Source organism: Ailuropoda melanoleuca, chromosome 4, assembly GCF_002007445.2.
Source record: "Ailuropoda melanoleuca isolate Jingjing chromosome 4, ASM200744v2, whole genome shotgun sequence".
NCBI classification, from domain to species: Eukaryota; Metazoa; Chordata; class Mammalia; order Carnivora; family Ursidae; genus Ailuropoda; species Ailuropoda melanoleuca.
The window spans coordinates 3,008,280-3,019,350 of record NC_048221.1 but is presented as its reverse complement, the minus strand read 5'-3'; the positions used below and the strand labels follow the sequence as shown (position 1 = coordinate 3,019,350).

The 11,071-nt window shown below is 58.1% G+C and overlaps 2 protein-coding genes across 2 annotated transcripts in view; both read right to left on the bottom strand.

Annotated features, from left to right (window-relative positions):
* SHD (Src homology 2 domain containing transforming protein D) overlaps positions 1 to 340 on the bottom strand; it is a 9,089-nt gene extending 8,749 nt beyond the window's left edge. The window contains exon 1 of the mRNA XM_034657536.1: positions 79 to 340. The gene's annotated coding sequence lies outside the window, so the exon portion shown is untranslated. The remainder of the gene's footprint in view (positions 1 to 78) is intronic.
* Positions 341 to 6,115: 5,775 nt separating this feature from the next.
* Positions 6,116 to 11,071, bottom strand: part of YJU2 (YJU2 splicing factor homolog) — a 12,088-nt gene continuing 7,132 nt past the window's right edge. Inside the window, exons 5-8 of the mRNA XM_011236340.3 lie at positions 10,643 to 10,824; positions 9,821 to 9,944; positions 6,965 to 7,112; positions 6,116 to 6,783 (exon numbers count right to left, since the gene is read on the bottom strand). Coding sequence (XP_011234642.2) covers positions 6,671 to 6,783; positions 6,965 to 7,112; positions 9,821 to 9,944; positions 10,643 to 10,824 — 567 coding nt within the window. The 3' untranslated portion in view covers positions 6,116 to 6,670. The remainder of the gene's footprint in view (positions 6,784 to 6,964; positions 7,113 to 9,820; positions 9,945 to 10,642; positions 10,825 to 11,071) is intronic.

Here is an 11,071-nt window from a genome sequence, read left to right as displayed (position 1 = left end):
TTTTTTTTTTTTTTTTTTTTTTTTTTTTTTTTTTTTTTTTTTTTTTTTTTTTTTTTTTTTTTGCAGCTGGACACTGACCCGGAGGACCGCGGCTGGCAGGAGCGAGCGAGGAGCGCGGGAGGTGGGAACCGACAGGGCTGACCTTGCTCAGGAGAGCGAGAGGTGCAGAGGCGGGGAGCAGCGGGGAGAGGGAGGCGAGGTGGAAATTGGCCGGGAAATGGGGGTCTGGATGTGACCGCGAGAGGGGGTGAAACTGACCAGCAGAGGGGGTGAGAGCGACCACTGTCGAGGGTTGAAATTGAACCAGTATCTGGCGGCGCAACTGACCAGCAGAGTGTTCCAGAGGTCACTGGCTAAAACTGATATTGATGCAGCTGAAGGAAGCGGGGAGGCAACGGGAGGGAGGGGGGTCTGGCCTCCTCTCCCCAAGAGGACTCTTCTCTGCAACCCCCCCNCCCCCCCCCCCCCCCCCCGCCAGGGGACTAATTGCAGCATGGGGGAAGGGGCTGGGGCAGCTGGCCTTGGGAATGGAGATGGTATCTGTGCCTGGCGCGTGTCCTCAGCATCTGTCCCTTTGTGGCTTCTGGGGGTGGAGGCGGCGGGGTGGGGGGGACAGAAGCGAGAGGCTTCTCGCCTGGCCTGGCTGCCTCTTGGCAGGTGCAGCTGTCTGGGGTCAAGGACACTAAGAGGTTTGGGGCAAGGAAAGCAAAGAGGTGTGCTGGCCAATTCCAGGGCAAACACGGTTTTCTTTCATTCCAAGGGGGCTTGCTCAGCTCCCCCTAATACTGAAGAAGGGTGATTGGGAAGAATGGGACTGCAGATTCCCTTCTCCCGGTGCCCCCCTCCACTGCCCCCAGGGTGGGCTGGTGCCTGTGGCTTGGACGGGAGGGAAGACCAGACAAAAGTCAGAGCTGACACTGTTGGGAAAATGCCCCAGTGGGTCGGGGCCATGGCTATGCTGTCTGTGCCTTGCTTTCCTGGTTTCTAACAGGGGTTCTAACAGAAAATCCCCAGAGAGCTCAAGGAAGGATTGCCAGAGGGAGTTATTTTTTTCCCATGGGGAAACTGAGGCATGGAGAGGGGGAGGACTTGCTCAGAGCCACCATGCAGCTCATTTCTGCCTGCACGTCCTGATGTGGCCTGGCTGGGGTGGCACTCAAGACCCACTAGTGTGTCTTCATGGGATCAGCATTTCTCAGCCCCTGCCCCACTGGTAGCCCCATGTTCCAGGTGACGACACAAGGTCCAGAGCTGAGCAGGCAAAGCCCCTCTCGGCAGCAGGGCTTCCACACTCCTCTTCCCGGCTTTGGCTGTGTTGCCCACGTGAACCTGTTGAACTCGGTCCTCCCCCTGCAGCACCTCCTTGTGCCCCCCACCCTGCCCTCTCCGATCAGCGACAAGGCAGTGTCCCTGGGGACTGCCAGGGAGCACGGCGGGTAATTGTCCTGTTTTCTGTCAGCCGCAAGGCAATTCCCGGCTCGGGGATGAGCTGTTGACAGATCTCATCAAATCCGAACCCTCTCCCTGTTGCATAAATACGAGCCGTCTGAGGTATAAATATTTGAAAGGGGCCTTCTAATTACAGCATGTGTCAGGAATAGCAATTAGAGGCCCCGGAGGCGGAATCAAACGGCGTTTGACTTTCCTGCGCTTTTGAGCTGACTGCTCCTGGGCCCCCCCCCCACCCCCAAGGAGAGGAGCTGGCAAGGGGTTCCGGGAGGAGTGAGGAGTGGGAGACGGTGGCTGAGGAGAGTCAGGCTGGGGGGCTGGTGACCTTGCGGTATGCCCTTGAAAGAGCCAGAGGAACTCTTGGATTTTGGCGCGATGATGCGCAGCGGTGGGGGGCCCTGAGTGGACAAAGGCGGGCAGGTGGGGTGGTCCAGGGGTCCTGGGCTGAGTGTCCTCCCTCTCCCCAGCCCCCGTGGACTGAGAAGAAGTGTATCAGGGGCCTCTCCTGGGTGCGGCTCAGGGTCTGGAATCCGAACCCTCTTGACCTGGGGTGGTGACCAGGCTGTTTTCCATCTCTCAGATGGGAGAACAGCTAACCTCTGCTGAGCTTTTGGGCGCTGTGTGGAGCCTTTCTTTTTCTTTCTTTCTTTCTTTCTTTCTTTCTTTCTTTCTTTCTTTCTTTCTTTCTTTCTTTCGAGATACAATTCATGCAACCATCGCCACTCATTTCAGAACATTTTCATCACCCCAACAAGAAACCCCGCCCGCATTGGCGCTCTCTATTCTCTCCGCTGGCACTCTCTATTCTCTCCGCTTCTCTCGCCCCTGGCACCTCTAATCCGCTTTCTGACTCTGTGGTTGGGCCTATTCTGGACCTTTCACATAAATGGAATCACACACGATGTGGCTTTTTGTGGCTGGTTCTCTCCCTGAGCATCGGGTTTCCAAGGTCCATCCACGTGCGTGCGAGTGCCTCATTCCTCATGTGGCCCAATAATATTCTATCGCATGGCACACAGTACGTGCGCAATATATGTTTTACGTGGGTGGGACCTTAAGAAGGAGCCAGCTGGGGTCCCTGCGTGGGGGCGGTGCCTGCCTTCTCTGTCCCCTCACCCTTGTCTCATGGAGTCTGGAGGGGGGATGGGAGCACCAGGACAGCTCATGGTGGGGTCTAAATACTCCTAATCTGATGGCGAAGACGTAGCCCTGTGCTAGGAGCTCCTACTCTGATAGGAGAGACAGTCTCTGCCCTGAGAAGCTCCTAGACACACCCTTGCCTTTTAAAACTCACAGTCTGATGGGACAGGCATGGTCTTGACCTCAGAAGCCTCAGTCTGATGGAGGAGAGAGGTATATGCCTTAATAGGCTCCTAGTCTCATAGGGGAGACATGATTCCACCCTCTGAAGCATTCAGTCTGCTGGAGGAGGCATGGCTCCGATTTCAGGTCTTTCCAGTCTGATGCGAGACATGGCCCTGCTTCTAGGTGCCCCTAGTCTAACGGAGGAGACATAGCTCTGTCGTCATGAATGCCCAATCCGACGGGAGAGGCATGGCCCTGGAGGCTCTGTCTGCAGGAGTTGCAGTGGAGTGTGGTCATTAAAGGTGTGGCCTCGGAGCCTTGCGGTGGCAAGGCCAGGTCCTGTCCCTCACTCACTCTAAGTCCCTGGCCCAGGAGCTTCCTGCCTCTGTAACATCAGGCAGCACCAGGGCATGTGCCTGAGGGAGTGAGCGGCAAGCTTTGGTGTAGAGGGAGCTTGGTGCAAAGCCTGGCATGCAGTTAGAGCTTGGGAAGGGGGCAGTGGCCCCTGTCTCTGTGAAGGCCAGGCTCAGGCCGAGGGGGCTCTAGCAGGAGGGCAGGCCACCCCCACCAAGTCCCTCTGCTGTGCGGCGGCCCCCAGGGGGACTGATGCAGGAGATTCTGAATGAGACCTGACAGCTCCCAGGGATAACAGACATGGAGTGCAGTGCAGGGAAGGGGGGCCGTCAGCAGTGACGGGGGAAGGGCAGGCTCCAGAGAGCCGGAGGGGGTCCAGGGAACGATGGGAGAGCAGGTGAGTGGAGGCCCCGGTGGATCTGCATTCAGGTGCAGGCACACGAGACCCTGACGTGTCGCTACCCCTCTGCTCATTCGCTCGCCCCTGGGAACCCCCACCAGGAACTGGGCCAAGAGCAGAAGGGCTCCAAGGTCACAGGGTGGGAGAATGAAGCATAAAAGCCTGCTGGGGGATAAGACTAAGACAGTTCCAGTGAGTTCCACTTAGTTCCCACTAAGTGCCTGGATGGTCTCAGGTGCTGGGGCTACACTCATCAACACAGCCACCCTTGCAAAGCTGTTGATGTGGTGGTGGGGGGGTCTGGCAGGCAGCCCCTCGGCTGACTGTCAATGACCCTGACCTGTTGGTGGTCACAGCACATGTAATCCCCTCCCCTTGAATGTGGCCTGACCTGTGGCTTGCTTCCAACCAGGGGGACATGACAAAGGTGACAGGATGCCACTTCTCGCAGACTCCTGTCCTGCTGGCTTTATGAAGCCAGCTGTCAGAGGGCCATGTAGGCAAGCAACTGAGGGTGGCCTCTGGCTAAGAGCCCATGAGGAGCTGCCAACAGCCACGAGTGAGCGTGGACACAGATCCGGCCCCAGACGGGCCTTCAGATGAGACCACAGCCCTGGCCCAAGTCTCAAGGGCAGCTGCGAAACCCTGAGGCAGAGAACCCAGCAAAGCCACACCCAGACTCCCGTGTCTGCCGCTGCGAACTTCTGAGAGATCTCGTTCCACAGGGGTAACTAATCCCGGGGGTGGTGGGCAAGACACACACATGACGCCGCCCCTCACAGCCACCTCACCCTGTTTTCACTCAGAGCAATCACTGCCTCCAGTGTATGTTTGCTTCACTTCATAGCTCATCGTTGTATTTAGATACGTTCACGATCTTATCCCCCATCTTCCAAACATGACGTCACCATTATGAGGGGGGCCCATTGTTTTTTTTCTTTAGGTTATTACTGTCATGTTTTCCTTCAGTGTTGCAGCCCCAGTGCCTAAAACGGGTCTGGGCACAAAGTAGGTGCTCAAAAAAATAAAATATATAATAAATCAATAATAAAATAAATATTTCATACATAAATTGTATTAATTATATAAGTGATATAAATTTTATGATATATACTAAATATATAAATAATATACATATTTTAATATATACTTTGTATATAAATTATATATATACATTTAAAATTTTATTTATTTTGAGCGAGCAGCTTGCTTTGANAGCGAGCAACTTGCTTTGGGAAACTCAAATGAGTGACTCTGCATGCGCTCAACGCCGGTCAGGCAGGTGGCAAGGACTCAGACCGTTAGCTGTTCTTCCTCCCTGAGCGGATCCCGCGAACTTCAGCCCCTGCTCCACACTGAGGCGTGCGCAGCTGGCACCCAGCCTCAGGGTGACCCCGGTAGCAGAGCCGCGGGCACAGGGTGAGCTGGGACGTTGGGGAGCGGGGGGGGGTGTGTGTGGCACTTTCCCCTGGAAGCCGTGGGGAGCAGAGGAGGAAGTGCAGAGCTGGGCGACCCAGCAGGGGCTGGCAACCTTTCTCTATCAGGGACCGGACAGTACAGCTGTTGGCTCTGCCACCGCACGGTGAGGCAGCCATACATTATATGCACACAGCTGGACGTGTTGCTGTGCCAATAAAACTTTATTCACAAAAATAGGCTGTGGGACAGCTTTGGCCCACCAACCACAGTTTGCTAATCTGTGTTTTAGAATGGAGTTCATAATCTTTAGTAGTGACAAGGAGGGGGGGCCTAAAGGGATAGGCGCTCAGGTACCGGTCTGCGAGAACGGATCAGAGTGACCCGGGGGCCCCACGCCGCCTCATCTCTTCCACCAGCGCTTCAGCGGATGCCTTCCTCTAGCGCCCGTCTGAACAGATCGTCCCTGGCACCGCGCGCAAGGCTGACTTTGACTTTGGGGAAAGCGGGCAGCGGCGTGCTGGGAAGTGTCCGTGGCGGGGGCTCTGGCACGGGACTCCGATTTGCCCGAGCACCGACTTCCATAGTGCGAATACCCCCGCCACGGCCAATTTGCCAGCGGCAGCCCACCACCGTCAGCGGTTCGGAACCGGGGCTCCCGGGGCCTGTCTTCACGGCCAGGGAGCTGCGAGGACCCAGGGGCCTGGCTGGATAGTTCGCGTCTTCCAGTCATACTGCGGCACATAAATCATTGTAGGAAGTGGATCCCCAAAGTGGGGGCTTCTCATCTCCCAACCACCACCAGCAAGAAGCACAAAGCCTCATTACCAAATGACAAACAAATGTGTGTGTGAGAGAGAGAGAGAANTTCTCATCTCCCAACCACCACCAGCAAGAAGCACAAAGCCTCATTACCAAATGACAAACAAATGTGTGTGTGTGAGAGAGAGAGAGAAAGAGAGAGAGAGAGAGGAGGGCTGAGACCCTGAGGCCGGCGACCCCGGCAGGGGCAGGAGAGCAGGGCTGGAGGTCAGGTGCTGAAGGAGTCTGGCGGGAGCCTGTNGGCTGGAGGTCAGGTGCTGAAGGAGTCTGGCGGGAGCACAGGACCTTCAGCTAGAAAACTCGAAAGTGGGAGAGAATTATAGCAGAGTTGAAGTCCGGCACCTTGAAAGAACAAGAGCTTTGGAATCGAGTTCCTGGTCACATGACCAGGGACCATATTGGCGATCTATTGCTACATAACAACTTCTCCCCAAACCTCCACTAATCAACGAGCCTTTGCCATCTCACAGCTTCCAAAACCCAGGCCGGACTGGCCACGTTGTGTGTTTCTGAGGCCCCTCCTCAGAAGCTGGCGGGACAGGTGCCCCGGCCAGACAGCTGGTGCCTTTCATTGGTTCGCAGGTTTTGTGGCTGGAGGGGGCGGAGCTAACGGGGGGTGGGTGCTCTCACCAGCGGGCCCCAAACTCTGCTGTCAAAGGGGTACCGCACAGGGAGCCGAGAGCTGTTCCAGGGATGCCGCAGCCCCGAAAGGAGGGCCAGGAGGGCGGCAGTGTGAGCTGAGGACCCCGAGGGCCAGCACATGGGGGGACAGGGGAGAAACCAAGTCCCTCGGCCGAAGTCCTCGCTGGCCTCCCTGGTTTGCCCAGTCATGCATGGCTCTGGTTGATGCTGGGGACTCCTGCCCCGACCGTCAGCTGAAGCTGGACGCGGGACCTTGACCTGGGGAAGGGCCTGGGTGGGGTCTCAGTTGCTGCCGCTGCTGTCCTCGCTGTCCGAATAGGCCCCCAGCTGGCTCAGGGAGGAGGTGCCGGGCGTCCACGGTGCAGGGTCGGCCTCGTTCCTGCTCTGCACAGGCCCTGGGTGAGAGGCAAGAGCTAGCCTACCCAGCCTCAACCCCACGGCCCTGGTTGGGGGCACACCACCCACCCACCCCCAGCCACTCTGATGGTCCCCCCCAAGACCGCACTGGGGTGCTGCTGCCACCTGGTGGCCGCCCCGAGGTGCTGTGCTTCAGTCCCAGGACCCCAGGGCACCTACCCTGGGTGGTGGGTGACGCCAGGCCCTGTCGGGTGCTGCCACCCAGGTCTGTTTTCTTCACCACGACCAGGCCCGACAGCTGGGGCCTGCTGCCAAGCGTGCCAACACTCCGTTCCCAGCTCTCCGCCTTCCTCTTGGCTTTTGGGGCCTGGGGGCGAAGGGGGACACAAATGAGTGAACTGGCCCAAATCCCACCTTCCTCAGCCTCTCTGCACTTACACTTCCTTTTTTTTTTTTAAAGATTGTATTTATTTATTTGACAGAGAGAGAGAGACAGCCAGCGAGAGAGGGAACACAAGCAGGGGGAGTGGGAGAGGAAGAAGCAGGCTCCCAGCGGAGGAGCCTGATGTGGGGCTCGATCCCAGAACGCTGGGATCACGCCCTGAACAGAAGGCAGACGCTTAACGACTGAGCCACCCAGGCGCCCCTGCACTTACACTTCCTAAATCACACCACACCTCCTCCCCTCCGTGCCATTCCCTCCACATGCAATGCCCCCTTTCCTCTAAGGCATTTGGTGAACTCCTATTCATCCTTCAATACCCAACCCAAGTATCAGCTCTTCTGGGAAACCTTTCTTTACAGTTCGAGCTCAAGTGCTCAAGTGAGTGCCGCATGTCCATGCCCCCAGTGCCCTCCACTGCCTTCTTAAGTGGCCCGCTCATCTATGCTGGGGGTTCCTGTCGTGTTCACGACTGGGTCCACAGTGCCACAAACAACTCTTGGCAGGAAGATGCTCTACCGAGGTGTTTGATGGAATGAGGGAAAATGGAGGCCCCCTCTTTGGGACTAGTGCAGGGAAGGCAGAGAGGGGCTCAGCCCCACCTCCAGCTCTTCAACTGTACGGGAAGAGACCCCTTTTATCAGTTTTGTGTTGAAACAGAGGAACCAGAATCCCCTGGATTCGGAAGCTCCTGTCTGAGCTAGGAGCTGGAGCAGCAGGGGGCTGCCTTCTCAAGGCCCACTGTCCGAGGGAGGAGGGAGGATGGACAAGCAAATAGATCAACGACGACGTCCGTCCTGACAAGTGGTGTGACACAAAGAAAGACATCAGCGTGGTGTGACAGTGTGAGGCAACAGCGGCCAGTCGATAAGGCGGTCAGGTCTCCGAGAGGGGACTGTGGGCTGACAGCAGAACGAGGAGGAGTTAATGAGCAGAGACGTGAGGGACAGTGCTCCAGGCGAAGGAGTATGAGGCCAGGGCCTGAAGGGGGACTGGGCTTGGCACATGCAAGGGGGCTGTTTCGGCTGGTGTGCTGACCAGGACAGACGTGGTCCAGTGGGGTGCGGAGAGAGGCCAGCCATCCCAGCCGCAGCTTTCTGAACCAACTCACGTGGCCCCCAGCACTAGCCCTTGCGAGCCCCTCCCCAAGCCCGTGTCTGCCAGCTGCGCACACAGCCACTAAATGAAACCACGGACACAGGCGCCACGAGCGCAGAAGGGGGTGGGCTCCCGCAAACGTCACGGTGAGGATTTGGGAAATCTCAATGGAGCTATTTTGTGCAAAACAAAACAAAAAGTCTGTCATCAAACTGGGTGCAAAGAAGACACCTGGAACAGATGGGGGGGGCCAAAGAAACCCAGATTGCTTTCACAGTTTTAGACAATTCTGGGGGCTGTTTATGCAAGAAAGACAGANGAAATCTCAATGGAGCTATTTTGTGCAAAACAAAACAAAAAGTCTGTCATCAAACTGGGTGCAAAGAAGACATCTGGAACAGATGGGGGGGCCAAAGAAACCCAGATTGCTTTCACAGTGGCTCCAATCTCGTTCATGTGAAAGAAAAAAGAGGAAGTTTTAGACAATTCTGGGGGCTGTTTATGCAAGAAAGACAGCGTGAGACCCGTCATCAGGGGACAGATCCTCAAAGAAACCATCCTGGTTTTGTGTCAGAGAGTAACGAATGAGTGTGCGCGACCCCCAGGGCCAGTCTCTCTGCTGACAGTCACAGGAGCCTCATGGGAACATGGCTGCACCCCAGAAAGACTACATTACCCATCATCCTTTGTGGCAGGATGTGCTCAAGTGGCTCAGCTCTCACCCATGGGATTGTGCAGCGGGATGTGTGGGACCTACGGTACAGTGGCCCTGGACGTCCTTGTCCCCTGCCCGGCCCTCGCCCCTGGCTAGGATGTGAAGGTGGCGCTGACACGCGGCGCGGTGAGGGCAGCCCCCACAGGACAGCAGGACCGGGAGGAGGAGGAAGCTGCCTGGGCCCGATGCCGACGGTGGAGGGGGGGGCCTGCGCACAACTTTTCAATAGAAAAGTAACCTCCGTGCAGTTGAAACCCTTGTGACTCGGGGACTCACCCAGCGGCGAGCCTGCATCTAGCCAGCACAGACCGCCTATGTCTGAGTTAAAATAAATCCTTTCCTGCTTTAGCCCCGTCTTAGATTAACACAGCAGCATGGCCTTGACCACCGTGGATGGTGGCAGTCCACCGCCAAAATCCCCCTCCCTCCCTTTGCCCCCAGGCCCCCTGCAGCTCACTGGTCTGACCCTGAGCTGCGGGTGCCCCTCCCACCCCCACCCTGGCTGGAAACCGGGACCCCAGAGCTGGGACCACGCTCCAGGAGACAGCAGATGGAGAAGCTGGAAAGAGCCTGGGTCCCCGAGCTGGGAGCAGCGCTGCCTGCAAGTCCCGGTGGTCACCGCAGGGCCCTTACGGACCGAGAAATACAAGTCTGTGATCCTAAGTCTCCAAGCTTGGGGTTGCTCGTCTCAGCGGCTAAGCAGGGGCGGGTAGACTGCAGTCCCGAAGGGGCCAGGCCTGCTGACGCACAGTGGGTCTCTGGCTGTCCTGAGTTGCTCTCTGCTGTCCTGAGAGCACTTGGCAGGTGCAGGCACACTCACCTCATCCAGGATGGCGGTGGGCTTGGGCCGGAGGGCCAGCCGCGGCGGGGCGGGAGCAGGTGTGTCCTCCTCAGAATCCGAGTCCTCCAGCAGCCGGCGTTTGCGTGCTTCCTCCACCAATGCCCTGTGGGACAGCACGCATGCCTGCGATCCCCTGCCCCGCTCGCCGCCCCTCCTGACAGCAGTGAGCGGGGCAGGGAGGGGCACCCAAACTCCTTTCAATCCTCCCTGTGCACAGATGCAGTGTGGTTAAGTGCTGGCCAATGGCACCGGTCCCCTCAGCTGGAACCCCAGCCGGGTACCTGGAGCCCGGAGCTCCCCGCCCCACAGTCCCCTTGATGGCCATAACGATGAGGACCACCGCCAACCAGCGCCTGGCGCTCAGAAGGTGCTCAATAAACGCAGAGTCGTCTCACCGCTGTGCCGCCTGGGCACCTACTAGCGCCTGACCCCGTTCCAGGCCCTGGGAACGCAGAAGCCAAACCAAGCCTGCACTCAGATTCTGGAGGAGGGAGGGAGGCGATGAACCAGGAGAGATGGGTGAAGCAGAGGGAAGGTTCCAGGGTGTCAGTGCCGGGGAGAGAGTGTGAACACAGCAGGCCTGGGCAAATCATCAAACCTGGGGTGATGCCGGTGACCCCGGCACAGACGCCATGGGAGAGAAAGGGAGATGTGGGCGGGGGGAAGCCTCCCGCAGAAAGGGACACTTGAGGGAGCCACGGAAGATCTGGAAGGGGGGTGTTCCAGGCGGAGGCCTGAGAAAAGGCTGTGAGGTGGGCCGAGCGCCTGGGACTCCCGCCCGGCCCCACCCGGCTGACTCACGCCGTCTCCCGCTCGTCTTCCTCCTGCTCCTGCTTCTGGCGCTCCTCCTCCGACAGCCGGTGCTGCCGCAGCATGGCCTCGAAGTCCACATGGGCCTGCCGCTGGTTCAGGTCCTTGAGCTCCTGCAAGTTCTCCAGAACCTCCATCTCCAGCTTTGAGTCCTTGGTCCGGTTCTCCAGCACCTGGCGGGCAGGACCCAGGCTGAGTGTGCAGGGACGCGGCCCCTCCATGCAGCTGCTGGGGCCGGGGCTGGGGGGGGGCGCGCAGCCCCCACACGGGGAGGAGCACCCACGCGCCTGCTCAGGGGCCTCCTGCCCAGTCCCCCTGTTGTGCCCATTTCCCAGCTCAGAGCACTAAGGCTTGGGGACGGGGAGTGGTCTCCTGAGGCCCTGCAGCTGGACGTCCGGCCCAACTCCGTCATGAAACAGA